Here is a 17314-nt window from a genome sequence, read left to right as displayed (position 1 = left end):
CAAAACTATAACCCTCACTCAGCACCAAGCAGAAATCAATAAATTCTTAGCGACTGGCAGCACTGCCAAAACGCGCATCAATTGTCAACAACACATGTGTTTTGGGGCGACCAACCAGCGGCATTTGTTTATTCGAGAAAAGTTGCAGTAAATCGTTAGCTGAAAAGAAACGATTATTTCAAAGATTTTGTGACGTTCTTTGGCATTGTGAATTGGCAAACAATGAAAAGAAACGGAAGTATTATTCTCACACAAAAAAAGAAAAGGCATATTCAAACCCATTCGGACGATGAGGATGACGATCGCCTATACAACAACGAATCTAACGATGCCGGTCAAGAGCACGAGGATGAGGACGACGATCTAGCCGATGGAAGTGAGGAAGAACATGTTTCGGATGAAGAGGATGGTGACGGGCAGGACTCAAATGAGGAGGAGGAAGAAGACGATGATGTCCGGATGGACTCAAATGAGGAGGAAGATGTGGAAGCCGACGGTGCGAGTGGCGAAGGCGAAGAGGGCAGTGAGCAAAATGATGACGGAGATGAGGCCACCGAAGAAAGCAGCTCTGCCAAAATTCCAACCCCACGCAACAAGGTGAAACGAGTGAAACCTTTGGTAAAGACAAAGCAAAAGAAAACGGGCGTAATATACATCAGCTCCATTCCAAAGCACATGAATGTGACGATCCTGCGATCGTTGCTGGAACCGTTCGGCGACCTCGGACGCATTTTCCTGCAACCGGCTCAGAAAGGTATGTCCTTTGCTTTTGCTATGACACTTTTCACCTTATTAAGCTTTCAATCTTATCTTTTTTATATTTAAAGATGGTCAAGCTCGGTTGAAAACGGCCAGCGGTAAGTCGGCAATGATTAAGTATACCGAGGGTTGGGTAGAGTTTCTTGATAAACGCGTGGCAAAAGCGATTGTGCCGATGCTAAACATGCAGCCGATCACGAACAAGAAGAAGTCAGTGTTTCGGGACATCCTGTGGAGCATGAAGTACTTGTCAGGGTTTAAGTGGGTCCATCTGAACGAGCGGCTAGCGTACGAACGGGCCGTGGCCAAGGAGAAGATGCGAGAACACATACAACAGATTCGCAAGGAAGCTTCGTATCACGAAACAAAAGTGCACCACAAAGAGGTGGCACTGAAAAATGCCGCAAGGGAGAAGAAAGGCAAAAATAAAAAGCAATAAATAAAAATCATTTTGTTAACGGCAATCCTCCTATCGCATTGTATTATTGAAATTTTATGTTTCATTTATTTTGGCTAGAGTAGTTGGAAAATATATATGGGTCGTTGAGTGGAATTAAATTGTTTTCTGATCTATTACGATCATGCATCTGCGATTATCTGAGATTGTGAGTGAGACGCTAAAACTATGATTGAAATTATGTGAATTGGAAAATGGCATTTTTAGAACACACGTGAGTTTTATTAAAATGTACGATGGCCTTTCTCGTGGTATGTAGGACTAACTGTCCTGATATGGGTAAATCAATAAGTCAAAGAAAGCCAAGCCCACTAGTGTTACTGGCAAGCCTTGACCGACAACGGTTGTGTTGTGCCAAAGAAGAAGAAGCAAGGGATATTAGGTAAAGACGGACACCTTAAGGAAAATGTAAAAAATCGAGAGTTACTTAAATACAACGACCATTGAAATGTGCATTCATTTTCTTACACTCATGTTTTATTTGAAAATGAGTCGATTTTTATTTTTATCATGAAATCACACTTTTTTTCGTGCAGTTATGAAATGTTTGGATAAGTCGGACACTTTCTATGGGTAAGGTGGACCTAATATGGGACCTGTAGAAAACGTTGGAAATTGAAGAGGTTCATAGTATTAGGTTCATAGCAATATGATATGTTAATCCTATTGCTTTCCACGCCCTGGTACGTACATACACCAATTCTTGATCAATTGCAACAAAGGTTCATTCAGCCGTGAATTTAGGAATTGTTAGCGCCACTTCTAACCTCTCATAGAATGGAGAATCCAAAGCATTGTTGAAATAATGAGCACTAACAGCTGACGTTGCTCCAGCATACAGAAAAAAGTCTAGAACTTCATTTCAATAGTTTGATTGACTTTTTGAAACTTTTTAACTATTAAAAACATATAAAAATGTAAAAATGAAGTCCGTGAAGTAATTGGTGGTTCCGTGTAACCCGCCGTTCGACTTGCCGTTCGAACACCGTGAGCAGGTTGAATGTCTCTTATGTTTGTTGATTAAAGTAGTCCAATTCGTGGTAAAATATTCGGTTTCGTGAAGTGCCTCATCAGCGCCGAGTGAGTAATAGCATAAAGCATCTTCCGAAAACCCTCATTTACGGTATTAGATGAAATCTTTTCTTCACTAATAGGAATAAAAAGTAAAATAAATACATTCAATGACACTCCTGAGGCAGACCAAGACCGCAAAGCGGTTGTAGCGCCGGATAAGTAAGTAAGTAAATTCGATGTTCATGATTCGCAACGACAGAGTGTCCGTCTTTCCCGCTTTGTTGCCAGGATGCATAAACCGCAAGAAAAAAATAGTTTTTATTGCTTTCATTCTCGTTCTTTCGCCAATTTTTGCTTAATAATCACGACAGCTCATTTATGTAATAAACATTCTAAAAATATAAACAATACAAACAATCAAACTATTCGCAGAAGTCAAATAAGATCCACAAGGGACGGTACGATATAAAATTTGTTTTGTTCGTGAATTTAACGAACATTTTTGAACATATCATGTCAAAAATGTTCTAAAATGTTATGTTTTACTTTCAGTTTGGTTGCTGCATTGTTGAATTGTTCGATAATTACTTTTATGATGTATTTATGAGAAGTGTCCATCTTACCCACAGTGTCCGTTTTTGTCTACCTTCCCGTACGTTAATCATTTGGCATATTTAAAACATATCCCTAGAAAGCCTCACAAAATGTCTGGTGACATTCATTACATTGACTAAATATATATATTACTATTTATTTTATACTATACTTTTACTTTATTAGTTGCGATAATCATTCGGTTTTATTATTAATGAATAATATAGAGACAAATATTTTACGAATATGGAAGAAAAATATGTTTAGATTATTCTATATTCCAAAAACGTGAAACATCATCATATAGCATAGACCAGTCAACAAAACGGGGTCATGTATGCTATTCCAAATATTTTCATCAGTCTTTTCGAAAACAACTTAGTGCACTGATATATTTTTAAATATTTCAAAAAAGAGCTACACACAAAAACCCATCAATGTGAATTATCCACACAGACACCATCACACGCACAACGATTAAATCCTTATCATGTCCCACCATACGGCCCCAAACATGGACGGGGCGTAAATCAAATTTTCCCACAAGTGATAGGAAAATGCAATCAGGCGGAAACCAATCATCACGCGCCCTGCATGCAGCTGAGTTCGGGCTGCACAGCATCGGAAAAGCGATGTTAGTACGGTCTGCAATGTCACCAGCGATGGTCGGTTCAGGGAAAGTGGAATCGGACTTGAGCGTAAGCTTTCAGGAACTGTTGGAGGCAATAGGGAGGGCAAAACCTTCCGACCGCGCCCTGTACGATGCTTTCGCCCCGGTAAGAAAACGCATATGGCGCAAAAGGTGCATCCGCTGGCTGTCCGGTGCTGTGTGTTTGGCGGCCATCGGGTTGGCAGTGTACTACATCCCGTGGGTGAACTGGCAGGTAACAGCCGTTGGTCGGTTAATCATGATCGAACTGTTACCGTACTGGGACTGGACCCCGCTGTACCGTGGCAAGTGTTTAATAGCGAAGGCGAAAGAAACTGATGCCCCGAAAAAGTATGCACCGATCGTCTCATTTCCGGACGATTGTGTTGTGTGTCGAAATTTTGGTAAGAAGTGTTAAGATTTTTTCTTTCTCATTGTTTTAATGTTTGACGTAACGTTACGATTGCTCTACAGATGCGGTGCCAGTGCGTACCAATGTGACATATGAAGCGTTATATCGAGATCACCTTATACGTAATGTACCGATCATTGTGTCCGATGTGCATCTCCCTTGGGACCAACATCCTCGGTACGGAAGTGATTGGGACAGTTTTCTGCTGGATCTAGAGGACCTGCTACTGGCGAACCCTTGTGATTTCCGCACGAATCTTCTATTCAGCCCACGGACTGCTAAAGCTCCCGCAATAGCACGTATGGTCGATCTGCTCGCCAGCAATGGGAGCCTGTATGGAAATGGCACCGCACGTGGTTGGTTTGTGCAGCTTCGAAACTGTGCCTTGCCACCGATCAAGAAAACGCGCACCATGTTCGAGAAACCCTACTTTTACGCCACCCATTGGGAACCGCCCTATACAAACTGGATGCTGCTGTCCCGCGCTTTTCACCCGGGAGCACCAGAGCTGACACCAAACATGGCTGGTCTCGTAATAGTACATCAGATGCGAGCAAGGCTGAGCGTTACGCTTCGGCCGCGGACAGAGTGTAAGGACAGTTGTGGTGCGTTGTCACTAACGTTACACCAGCAACAATCGCTGCTATTCTCAACCAGCTTGTGGAACTTTAGCTACCTACCGTCGGATGGCAACGAAACGTCTGTAACATTTATCACCGAAACGTACGAAAGTTTGTGAAACAGATGCGTCGAAACTGTTAAGAAAATGCGTGAAAGAAACCTGAAATATTACCTTATCTCAGCTTAATTGGTACTCTTTCTCAAGTCGGCATTTGAACCAACCGAACAACACAGAACAACAATCGATAATGTGTGCTGCATTAGCAAATAATCCGATATCTAAGCAAAAACAAAGTGCAACAAATAAAACCAACGTTCGATTCAGTAATGTTTAGTTGATTTATTCACATCATTGGTTCCCAGTGTAGTTTTATCAGCTATATTGTTTCATATAATAACATTTGTATTGTTTTTTTCTCTTTTAACAATCATTGTAATTCGGTCGCATACGTCGTCAAACACCAATCGGAATCGCACTGTTTCATTCTATATATATTTTTTTCATTTCGTCTGAGGTGTTCTGTGAGAGGAAGGAGACGCACGGGTACATGGGGCGAGATGTTAAGCAGTTTTGCGAAATCTGTATGCACTGTTACCCGCAACCCGAGAAGATTATTATCGTTGGGCGCGACAGCTACGATACCTTCAAGCATGGTGCCCCTCTGGGGGTGTGCCTGTTGCGACAATGTGTTAGTATTATGGGACGCTTAATCTGGGTTTGAAAAGAAGCAAAACAACGCAGTACGCTCTCTGTAGGTCCATATGTGTTAGTGTGTGCGTATAAGTGGTATGGTAGATGGAACGTAGTCGAAGAAGAGCCTTACTTTTCATATTTGAATATTATTACTGCACAATAAGATTTTAAGAGGGGGCCTTTTTAAGTTGTCTGTTTTTCCTCATTTGCTCTGTTTCTCTTTTCTGATTCATCCAAACGGCGATGCAATTCGTACAACATTAAGGAGAGATGACATCAATTGGCATTAGACATCAGTCGGTTCCCTGTCTTCTTTCTTTGGAGTGTGTTAGTCTAGCTTGAAAAGCCAAAGTACGTAAAGTGAGCAAAAGTACCAAGTGCGTGCTTGCTTGCTTGCATACTGATCGTGTTGGTCATAGGACCTAGGGAAAAGCTTAGGTAGATGTTAGATGCAGTCTTTTGCTGCTGCTACAGAATGAGAGAAGGAGGAGTGTTACGTAGAGGACATTAGAATTCTATTTGATTTAAAGGAAGAAACGTGGAAGATATTTTCAAGATATAATGAATTCACCAGATTGGTTTCAAAAGCATAGACGAAAGTTTGATTGACAATGAACTGGCGTAAGAGAAAAGGATTTTTTTAAATATTCTAAAGTTACGCTATTAAACAAGTAACAGTTTTGAAGAAAGGTTTACGATTGTGCGTTTCTCATCGGTTTCTAGATTCCACGCGTTACGCAATTTGCCGATCGAGACGAGATCCTTATATCTGTCCACGCGCTGCCTTCGAAAAAGTTCGAGGAAAAGTTCCTTTGCTACTGATTAGATCGGATTTGCACAAATTTGCGTGACGTTCGCGCAATCGAACAAAAAACAAATAGACACGTGTGGTGTGGTTTGATGTTCGTTGTGTTGGTACGTGTGGTGATCGTGGCGGTGTGGTGATGGTATGCTTGTATACGTGTGTGTGTATATATATCAGCGCCGCGCATCTTTCCCGGTAATTATGCCAATCTGCATTCGTTCGGTCCTAAAATACGGGGGGAGGTTTGAAAATGGACTGTAAACAGTTGTAAAATAGTTGTAAGCGATTGTCACAGTTTGTAGATTTGCTGTGTTTGATAGATGTGTGGAAATGTTTGTATGTTTTAATGTGTGTGTGTGTGTGTGTGTTTGCTATATGACTAATGTCTATGTAAACGAGCATGGGATAATTTAGATTAAAAAAAACGATGAGCAGAAAATCAAATACGCAACATTCCCGGAGGCGCTAGGTAGAGCTGACTTGTCAGTAAAAGCAGGGTACAATCCGCACTCGCACAAACAGTCCCGACGTTTACTGCGACTACTGGAAAATGGTGGTGCACAAGGGGTACAGCAGAGGAAGGAACAGGGGAGAATGGTTTAATTAAACGAACCGTTCGGGATACGTGCTGTTAGGAAAAGCGGACGCTAGCAGATTTAAGTTCAGTGTGTAAGAAGTACTAGCTAGTAGATGTGTACTTACGATTTGCGTGAAAATAGTTCAAATTTTCAAAACACATTAGAAGTAGTGGTAATGGTAGCAGCAGTAGTAGTACACTACACCCGTATAACAGACGCCAACGGTGTGCCGTAGCACAGGACGCGAGCAAATGGAAAACGAAGCGCAAAACTCTACTTTCTTTCGATACGCGAAACGAAACCAATTCGCGAGGGTATCTTTGATCGTTTTCTTACCGTGCAAAAAAGTTTTTCACCGCGCTTGGGCATGTGTGTATGTGTGTCTGTGTGTAGAGTGTAGAATTGTGTCGGTAGTAGTGTAATACTTTCGCTTTTGCGGAAAGATGCGCAATGGCAATGAATTTCTTTGTACATATAGCAGGAGTGTAATGGTAGCAATGAGCTGTTGTGAGCAGAGTAGTAGACGTATCAGCAGCATTAGCAGTATTAATAGTAGTTGTGTTGGTAGTAATAGTAGTGGTAGTAGTAGTAGTAGTTGTTGTTGTAATGGTAGCAGTAGCGTTAGGAAGAACGCCATTATCTCATGTGCGTTTCATTTGCGTTTTCTCATGCGACCTCGTTTATTTCTTACTTTTTCATTTCATTAAATTTATCAACAAAAACGGAAACAGTCAAGATTCCTGCTCTTACGTTCACGGGATCATTCGATCGTGCTACTATGCATTGACGTGTTCTACTATGCTGCAGTTTTACTGTGATTTTTTTCTTTTCTCTCTCTCTCTCTCTCTCTCTCTCTCTCTCTCTCTCCCTTGCTTTTATATAACGCGCTAGTAGATGGTATGTTGAAAGTATGGAGGAGAAGGTTTATTAATTTATTTGTTCTTTTGTTTGGATTTTCTGTATGTGTTTTGTTCCGTTTGTTGCAATTTGATTGTGAATAGTCTGTGTTTTACGTTGCATGTCTGTCGCTTTGTGGTACAATGGTTGTTACGAGATTTTTTATTGTTGTTTTTTTTGCTGTACCTGTTATTCCTCCTTCTTTTCTGTCTGTGTGAACCAAACGTTTGACCCGGGGGGATTATTTGGTGTCCACTCCTTTAAAGCCTGAACATTACAGACTTCGCGTCAAAACAGGATCGAGTTCGAAAAATTGGACTGATGACCGATATAGTAATTAGAGGAGTATTATGTGTGTGTGTGTGTGTGTGTGTCTGTTGAGTGTATTTTTGTGATTGTTGGTTAGTGTCAGGGTAGTGTATAACTTTATCCCTAGTGCCACGACACACCTGGATAAGAAAGAATACTATCCGCGGTAGGGGTATACTATTCTGCGTTCCGTTACTGCTGTTCCAAACTCACTGCCACTGTACTGGGTCGTTTCGCAAACGAGCTTTTCTTTTGCTCCCGATCATTTTCGTCGGCAATTTCCGTGGTAATGAATAAGTTGTTCAATAATATATTATTTTGTAAATATGTTCAATTTAATTAATGGTGGGTAAACATTTGTGGTCGTTTGGTTGTCTCATGCCTGTTACCTCGCTTGAACTCGTGCCGCAACAGAATGGCTTTTCCCTCGGGTGCACCTCAGCTCCTGTATTCTGTACACACAAACACACATACTCGTCACCTAATAATATATCATTTTGATCGACGGGCTTCGAATGTTTTCTGTATTGGGTTCGCATTTTTTGTTTCTTTTCTTTTCTTTTATACAGCCTTACCCTTACTAGCCTACCTCTAGGGGTTTGCAGCAGTTAAAGACGATATTTCAAACAATCTCAACCTCATCATTGTTTGCTGTTTTGGCTGTTATTAATGGGTTGATATTATGGTTATCCTTTACGCTTACCAGACTGGTACTGCGGGGGAGAAGGGTCGTTAGTAGTTTGAATTATTGTTTCTGCTGATCTTGCTGCTACCATGATCACCGCGTGGTGCGCAACGTATGCTAGAGCTCTGACGAATGCCGCTAAACATCCATCCGAATGGCTGTTGCATATGTGAGACTTTCGCATTACTTTTACGCAAACATCATATTTACAGTTTACTCACGATAGCTTCGTGTGTGTTTGTGTGTGCTACTAGTTTTCAATTATTTGTATATTTTGATGCTGCCGATGCTGCTCCAGCTGTTGCCGCTCCTACTTCACCTTCGTCGCGAGATGTATTAAATTTAAACAATTTCTTTCTAGTTCAATTTGTTGCAAGCAGTAGTTTTCACAAGATATCTTTCATTGCGCTTGTTTAAGTATCGCTTCACTTACAAACGAATGATTTTATTTCTGTTTGGTATGGTATGTGCTTCACGTGTGGTTCCGTTCGCGTTCTCTACAGTCCGCATGTTTATCCTTTTATTTGTTTAATTATTCCATAACTTTCAATTCTTCACTGGGCTGTTCTTCTCGGTTGATAAACGTTGTTTGAGATAAACACAACTCTTTTCACGTTATGCCTTTTAGCCGAATTATAATGCTCATGGTTGCTTTACGCTTCCTCAAAACGTGTGCAATAGATGCCGATTGAATTGTTCAATTTTTAGATTCAGCAAAGACGGAAGCAGAACAGGGACGAAAACGGCGCAAGAGACTAACGAGAGATTAACGCACAGGAACGTACTGCGCCTCACGCAGTGCGAGAAGATTGTACGCATTGCAATTGAAGTAAGTAACAACACACGAGCGCGTGCCATCGTGATCCGTATCGAACACGCAACCTCCATTTCCTCCCAGAATAAACAGCATTGCATATCTGTTTCATGTTACATTTGCATGATTGTAGCGCTTTCTTTTCTCGTGGATAGTGATTGCGATAGCTGTACCCAGATAATCGTAACGCATCCTTCGCCTACCGCTGGTCACATGCTAACAATAACGATCTATATTGTAACATCGTAGCGACTTCCGTTTCAGCTTTGATTTTCTTTCACTGTTAGCTTTTCCTACCCACCTCAGGCGAACTGCTTACTTCCTGCTTTCCTGTTCCGTTACAGTAAAGTTATATATTGTGCTACAGACGCGCTTATTAAATACATTTACTTAACTTTGTTTACCTGCCTAACCTGCTGTTCGTGCAAATGCATGGGTTTTGTTTTTATTTGTTTACAGTGTTTCTTTGTTTTGTATTTGCTCATCCATACGGTATGCTGTTGTGTGTGTGTCTGTCGTGATAGCGTTAGATCTATTTGTTTGTTTGTTTTTATTATTTTTTTTACATAACACTAAACTACTTTGCGATTTGATTCACGCATTGCGTATCGTTTGAATATTTCTTTTAGCTCTTCTCTTCTTCCGCTTCTGTCTTTCTACCGCAGCACCATGCGCGCTTGATCTTCTCCTTGGTATTGTATGATAGTTTCTTTTTTTTGCCATAATTTATCGTTTAACTTAGTTTATCTTTTGTGTTGCTGGCTTAACGCATTACTATTTTCCCCGCTGTAGCTAGACATTACGTGAAACTGTACTTAAGAGAAGCATGACGGTGAAGGTGGCGCAAGTGTTTGTTTTAAGTTTAGATTGTAATTTTACTTTTGAAGCTTTCTCATGTTCTAATTCTCTCTAGATATTTCTTGCCCAGGTTTCTTTTTCCATTTTTCGCAGATGGAATGCAGAACGTGGTAATTATTGTGTGTATGCTTGTTTATTATTTTCTCTCCTATCGCTTCGTTCATCCCATACTTTATCCGAATGGCGCATACAGGACGCTACAATTAGCACGTGCGAAATGGGGCCAAACTATAGCACGATATGGTCTCCAACAACAATGTTTGCTATCCTTACCATCTCTCACTTCCCAGCTGATGTATCCAATGAGTGAGTGAGTGTGTGTATGTGTGTGTTGGTGTGTAGGTGTGAAGGTGTGCCTGTGTAATACATGTATATGCTCCTGAGGAGGGAGAAGGATCAGAAGGAGAGAGGGTTTGGAAAGAAGGTAATGATATGGGTTACGATCGCATCTAAATGTAAATATCACCTTGTTTTATAGCTTCCAATATTCTCTTTCCTTTTCCCGCGACTATTGTTTTGTCCGCTTTACTTTGTCCTACTCTAAACACGGGTCGCACGTTGCAGCTGCAACCCATCTTTCAACGTAATGCAACACTTTTTTTTCTATTTATTCTCCATTCACGTACACTTTGTTCACGCTTCTTGTTTTACGCTTTGCAACATGTAGTCGTGTCGGTGTAAATGCTATTTAAATAATTATTTGTTAATTCTGTTTCTTATTCTTCAACAATACACAACAAGATATTCCACCCGGGGCACACCTGCATTATGTTTCACGAATTGAGCTTACCGTCGTCCTTGGTTTGTTCCTGGGCGTGTAATCTCAGTGTTTGTGGCGAGTGTCGGTGTAGAAGTGTCTGTTTTGTTTTCAATCTCCCAAACGAGGAAGAGTTGCACGTGTACCAGTATGCTACACCAATGATGAGCGGTATGACCCAGCAGGGAAACTCTGCTACGATGTTGGTCAACCGTAAGCATACTGCATTTGTGTTTGTATTGTTTTGTTTTAGCTAGAATAACAAATAGAATACTTTGTTTGACGAAGAAACGTGTGTTTAATGTTTTTTGGTTTTTGTTTTTACTTAGTTTTTTTTGTTTGTTTGTTTGTTTTGTTTTGTTTTGATAACGATTAGCTAAAGTTTAATCCATCCTCCTGCTCCAGCGTCTTGTTGCAAATATGCTCCAATAAGATTAAGTGTACCAGTATGTATACCCTATAATTTCCCCTTACTCTTTTCTCTCACTTATTTATTTGTGATTGTGTAACACCTCGTAACGTACGATTAACACCACAAACACACACACACACTCACACATACATACGCGCGCGCGCATGCACGCATACTCTCCTTGCAGTAAGAAAGCACTTTCAGTAAAGCCAGCTTAAGGTGAAACCAATGTTAAGTACTAACAAACGAAAGAAAGAGCAACAACGACGACGCTATAACCGACCGTCAGGTGTGGGTTGGGGAATTGTGTATTTTAAGCGGCAACAGTTGCGCATTTGAAATGCGTATAGACAAAAAACCAGACACGCGCGCACACAAACACACAGACACAGCAACAACAACAGGAGAAAAAAGACACACACGGAAAGGAAATAACAAAAACAATCGGTTCACTCTTCTACGAACGCTTGCTAGTAACGGGGAAACATACTTTGCTAGCGCACGGGGAAAAATGAAACCCATAGCACGTGGATCCTTTCAACACGGATAACAGAGGTACAAACCTTACGTTCTGTTGTGTTGTCAACCTGACCTGGCCTGTGTGCGTGAATTTGCAGTGGTAACGCTATTTTATTAGCTACTAATCCCTATGTCCTACACTGATTACTCTGTTGCCCATTTGCTGCTTGTTTGTCAGTGTGGGAAACCGGAAGCGGTATTACAAACAAAACAGGCACAAACCTACATAGCTGTAGTGAAGCAGGCTATAATAGAACTTGCCATTTGAACACTGCTTCGCTCTCAAGAAGCATAAGCATAAGCGCTGGCAGGTGAAAAAGCTTCCCGAAGCATTGTTACCTTTTGACGGGTGTTCTTTTTGCCATCTCCTATCCAATGCGGTATTTAACAATAACTTCCTATGTACATTTCCATCCCGTTTACCAGTGATGGAGGCGCCTAGTTATCGTTTCGTTTTCGGACCACTGCCGTAAAAACACAAACATTGGGAGGCGATGAGGCGATACATGAGCTGCAGGCATTTGTTGTTATTTTCGGCTATCTCTCTGTTATTGTGGAAAATGTCAAAAATCGTTTCTATAGTCCTCACGCGCCTCTCCCATCGCCCCATTCGTAATAGAAGAGAGAGAGAGAGACAAAGAATGAGTGAGAAAAAAAGGAAAGAAACACACTACGCCAGTACTAGTTGCTACACTCATTTGTCTGCGTAAGGTTCGAAATTCGGTCTAATTGCTATTGATTCGGTCGGCTGTTATTACCTGCGAAATGCTATTCATATTGTTGTTATATGCTGTGTTCGGGTTGCTTTAGTTAATCTCACTAGCTACTATTTAAACGGGGGATGGTTGCCGTTTTTTTGTTTCTATTGTCGTTCTTGAAAGGTTCAAATACAATCGAAGAGGAAGAAAGTAGTGAACTTTAGTGCGAGAGCGAGTGCCAAAGAGAGCTGAGATAGTGTGAGAGATAGAGAGAGTTAGAAAGATATATAGAGAGTAGGGGAAGAGTTCGATAGTTTTCCTGCTTGCTTTTTAATTTTAGCAAAGTGTGTTTGTGTGTGTGGTTTGGGTTTCCTTTTTTTGTTGATTTTGGGAGGGGCACGTTACAATCATTCCTTAGTGAATCCCGTCTTGTACTAGGATTCCCACTAAGCGCGAATAGGCTTGGATAGCAAGGAACAACAATAAAGCGTTGGTGAAAGTTAGCGCAAATGTATGATTGTTTGTTTGTTTGTTTGGTTGTGGTCTCCGCCGTTTGTTTTTTTTTCTTCTGTATTTTCTTCTGTCTTGCTGTTGTGACTTGTTTTGATATCACGCCAACTCCATGTGTGTGTATGTGTGAGTGTATATGTTATTTGTTTTTTTGTTTTCTTTTCTTCTGTCCTCTTGGTTCGTGAAAGTTCTCCACGGCCGCGCATTTCTCTAGTTGTGAAGCCGAATAACGAGCCGGACGCGGAATCGAACGGTTGCTCGCGGCTCGGAACGATAGTTACAATTAGGATAATAACCATAACAATAATCATAATCAAACGCCTGGGGTTATTTACCGCCGAGACCGAATTTCATAAATATTAGCTCCTTGCCTTTGGACAGGATATCACCGCCCGGTGCTGCCATCTCCTGGATTTTGCCCATGATATTCGGGCCGCCGGGCTGCTGCTGCTGCTGCTGACCCGGTTGGCCACCGGGCTGTTGCTGCTGTTGCTGTTGCTGCATCGGTTGCTGCTGCTGTTGGCCACCGCCACCCATGCCGAAGCCACCGAATGGGCCGGACGATTGCTGCTGCTGTTGCTGCTGCATCGGCTGCTGCTGCTGCTGCTGGGTGGCGGCGGGTTTCTTGCCGAACAGCCCGCCGGTGGCAGCACTGGCCGCACCGGACAGTAGGTTGGACGCGTTGGAAAACACCCCACCGGACGAGGCGGTCGTGGTCGGGGTCGGTTGTTGCTGTTGCATCATCGGGTTCTGTTGCTGCTGCTGCTGCAGGTGGGACTGTTGCATCATCGGTTGCTGTTGCTGCTGGTTGTTACGCATCTGTTGCTGCATCGGTTGCTGCATCTGCTGCTGCATCGGGGTTTGCTGCTGCTGCTGCTGCTGCTGCATGCCGGTCATGCCGCCGACATTACCACCGATCCCTATCCCTTGACCGATCATCCCGCCTATCCCCGACATCCCCTAGAAAACCCCACCAGCTGCGTTAGTATGCGAAAAGGAACACGTTACATCGAACACTCGCTACTGCTGTGCTCTCGCCCGTCCCAGGAAAACCCCACCAGCCCAACCGTGGACAGACAGACAGACAGACGGACAGAGAGAAAGAGAGACGGACAGAGATACAGACAGAGGGAGAGAGATAAAGAGAAAGAGAGATGGGGAGAGTGAGGGAGTAATAGTTTACAGATAGAGAAAATAAACAGAGACATGTCGACATACACAATAAACTGTCCAAAAAACAGGGGCATGTGTGCGTGTTTTGTAGAGGTGTCGGTGGATTTGAGTGTGTACATCGGTGTCAGTTTTATCATGTTCGGTTGCTTCGGTACTTCTGGTCGTTGAGCTTTGAAATACCTCATTTGCATGGCCCTCCGTACGTTTGCTAAAGAAAATAAATAGTCAGCCAAGTTTCCAAAATAGAGCTAAGGTTTTTAGTTTAGAGTGTTTGATAAAGAAATACCAACATAACTGAACATAATTTAATAAACATTTAACATAAAACTAAATAACACTAAATCGGTACTAGTATTGCTGGAGCGAAGAGCGCAACGAATTATTAACGCATAACTAGTAACACGGAAAACGCAAACAGTTTTTCTCTGCTAAGAGATAGACCACCTCTTTGTGGTTAAACCCATGCATCAAATATTGCCACTAGTGGCAGCAGACAAAAGAAACGCCGTCCACTTACGCTCTACCGGTAACACTCTAAGTAGAGTAACAATTTTGAGCATTATTATTAACCGTAATATTCAACAACAAAGCATTGCACAAAAAATCGACCGTGATGCACTTACTGGTTGAAGAGTGGAGAAAATGGGCCAGAAAATCAGTTCCGGCGCCTTAACGTTACACATTACCTTAGCCTCAACGATTTGATAGCGTTAGCTGAATTGCACAGCTTTGGAGAAAAGCATAACGAGAATATGTTGTGAAAAAGTAACAACCCTTAAAAGCAGGAACCCCGATAGAGGGCTGTAACAAACTGTTAGCTAAATATTTCAATTCACAATTCCTACCCCGTTGCTAAATCTGATATGATGTGTGAACGAACTGTCAAACGAACTGGGTGTGAGGCACTCGACAAACGAGGGAAATCTCAAACATACAAATAATACAGAGCATCGTAGGAAAGAGAGTACGGGAAAGTGAAAAATACGATTATGAAAAAAAGGATGTGAGAAATCATGTGTGTTCAAAACATACGGGTAACGGTAACTGTAACCACTAAATGTAAAACATTACTAAAGAGAAGAAGAGAAAACGTTTACACTAACACAAATGATTAACAATATTATAAATGTGATGAAGCTATACTAGAAAAACAATGTGGACCCAACAGGAGGGGAAGTGAGCAAGAAAAACTAAAGCGAAACGGAATGAGCGAGTAGCTAACGATGCACTCGAAACGTGCATGTAGTGAGTATGCAACAATGTGCATCAAATGGGTTGAAATGTTACCTAAACCGGTGCACTGGCTCGGAACTAAGCACAATGCCGGCAGAGATTGAGATTTTTCGACTCTTGACACATGTGAAGACGAGATGTGATGGACAGCAATAGGTAAATTGAGGGCCAATGAAAGAGAAGAGGCGATGCATAAACATGGTCAACTTTTAGGACCTTTAAAATAGTTTATAGTGTTTGTTAAACACTTCATGGCACTCGGCATACGGCTACCAAACCTAGGAAATTGGTTTTACTGTTATTTACGCTTTACAAGGGCACATAACACTGCTCTTGCGTTGCAATCGTGTAGTAAAACATGTGTATTTTTACAATAGCCTATTCTGTTCGTACGCGCAAAACAATCCTTTCTACGTTCAACGCGAAGGAAGATGAGAACGACAGAAAAAAGTAAAATGTTTAAAATGTGGTAGACTCATTTGCATGAAAACTCAATTTAAGCCCATTCTCAGCTGCACTTGCGCAACGACCTGCATGTTTGACCGGGATAGTATGCAAGAAACATCGTCCAAATGGCGAAGCTGTTGCACTGGAATCAATTTTGTCTACGAGCAACTGGTCTAATGTTAATGTCGCTTATTTTATGCTTGCTCCAGGGGGTCGATAGAACCTCCAACCAATAATTAGTTGCTGGTTGGCTAGCTGATGTTAAATTCGCACGCTGTAACCAAGCGTTATAATTCTATTCTCGCCGTAAGGGCATGCGCCGGAAGGTGCATGGTAAAAAGGTACGTGTACTTCACAAACTGATTATGAAAACGGTGACCGTATTATTTTAATGTAATTTTAAAGCTATTGACGAAGCGCATTTTAATTGCCTGGTATTGTCTTTTATCATTAAATTAGTTCGTAGTGCGAATGTAGGATGGCAACACAATTTCTAGCGATGGCAACAACTATAGCAACCATCTAATACATAAGAAAATATTAGAAAAATAGGTGAAAAAGAGTGTCGGGATGTACGCCGCCGCTACGAACGGACTCAATGATAGCAGCCATTGTGTGCGATGAACGATAGTAGACCGCTAGCTTGCTGGACCATCAGTGCCAATGAACCAAAGGTTTGTCTTCAGCGAGCCAAGAGTCATTCGACGGGGTTCGTCGCTTGGAAAAATCTCTTCGTCGGCGAACATGGACTACATGGTAGGGCAGAGTTTTACAGCTTCAAAGCGCTCATTATTGGTGTATTTAGCATTTTGGGAAATGGATTTGTTTTAAGGAAAATCAAATAGAATCCCTTCACATCTTCAGTATGTTACAATTGCCGGTGGCTGATTAACGGTGGGTAATGGTTTCTTTTGTTTTAGTTTTATCATGTTGTTAGTCTAGTTTTTGATCACAGTTTGTTTTAGTTATGGTGTGGTTTCATTTGTGTTCATTGCGGTTTATTGGAAGGGAATGATGGGACAAGTTTTGCTGGAGAAGCTTAATGAAATTAATGAAAATAAATAATAATAAAACAATAATTTAAAACAAAACAGAAAGTTTGTAGTTATTAAAAAAAACCTTTGCTAATAAACAAGTTCTAAAAGATTGTTCACTTTTGGCGTGACCTATTTGGTAAAATTCTACATTGATTTACGTAATAGAGGAGAAAACGAAATTGTTAAGAAATGTTAGAAAACTATTACAAACTAATTTGATTTAAAAAGTCATGCCAGTATAACGCAACATTCGCAACAATTACAAAAACTGAATCTATGAATAAACTGGAAACTAGAGCACTTACATACTACCGATACTAGTACTAGAACATTGCTGTGTAAACGGTGGGTTAGTGGTGTAGTAAAATGTATGCAACATTTA

General features: G+C 41.4%; 3 protein-coding genes across 11 annotated transcripts in view; 2 read left to right on the top strand and 1 right to left on the bottom strand.

Moving 5' to 3' along the window:
- The first annotated feature begins 79 nt into the window (after positions 1 to 79).
- On the top strand, positions 80 to 1223 carry LOC120952062 (uncharacterized). The gene is made up of 2 exons (XM_040371172.2): positions 80 to 754; positions 828 to 1223. The coding sequence occupies exons 1-2, from the start codon at positions 223 to 225 to the stop codon at positions 1196 to 1198; spliced, it is 903 nt and encodes a 300-aa protein (XP_040227106.2). The 5' UTR covers positions 80 to 222; the 3' UTR covers positions 1199 to 1223.
- A 1938-nt stretch (positions 1224 to 3161) lies between these two features.
- LOC120951235 (uncharacterized) lies at positions 3162 to 5057 on the top strand. Its single transcript, XM_040369827.2, has 2 exons — positions 3162 to 3877; positions 3948 to 5057. Exons 1-2 carry the CDS (start codon positions 3382 to 3384, stop codon positions 4622 to 4624), a joined length of 1173 nt encoding a protein of 390 aa, XP_040225761.2. The 5' UTR covers positions 3162 to 3381; the 3' UTR covers positions 4625 to 5057.
- A 2341-nt stretch (positions 5058 to 7398) lies between these two features.
- LOC120951232 (peripheral-type benzodiazepine receptor-associated protein 1) overlaps positions 7399 to 17314 on the bottom strand; it is an 89195-nt gene continuing 79279 nt past the window's right edge. For 8 of the 9 annotated variants that reach the window (XM_049606113.1, XM_049606111.1, XM_049606110.1 and 5 more), the window contains one exon: positions 7399 to 14002. In XM_049606113.1, coding sequence (XP_049462070.1) covers positions 13370 to 14002 — 633 coding nt within the window. In that variant the 3' untranslated portion in view covers positions 7399 to 13369. The remainder of the gene's footprint in view (positions 14003 to 17314) is intronic. The other variant, XM_049606116.1, reaches the window with a different exon arrangement.

The sequence above is a fragment of the Anopheles coluzzii genome, chromosome 2 (assembly GCF_943734685.1).
Source record: "Anopheles coluzzii chromosome 2, AcolN3, whole genome shotgun sequence".
In the NCBI taxonomy this organism is placed as follows: Eukaryota; Metazoa; Arthropoda; class Insecta; order Diptera; family Culicidae; genus Anopheles; species Anopheles coluzzii.
This window is presented reverse-complemented; position numbering and strand designations above follow the sequence as displayed.

What these genes read in the sequence shown, in the direction of transcription:
- LOC120951235 (XM_040369827.2), top strand. Translation starts at nt 3,382, where the DNA reads ATGCAATCAGGCGGAAACCAATCATCACGCGCCCTGCATGCAGCTGAG. An exon ending in TGTTGTGTGTCGAAATTTTG is followed by an intron (nt 3,878 to 3,947) that starts GTAAGAAGTGTT and finishes ATTGCTCTACAG; the next exon opens with ATGCGGTGCCAGTGCGTACC.
- LOC120952062 (XM_040371172.2), top strand. Translation starts at nt 223, where the DNA reads ATGAAAAGAAACGGAAGTATTATTCTCACACAAAAAAAGAAAAGGCAT. An exon ending in CCTGCAACCGGCTCAGAAAG is followed by an intron (nt 755 to 827) that starts GTATGTCCTTTG and finishes TTATATTTAAAG; the next exon opens with ATGGTCAAGCTCGGTTGAAA.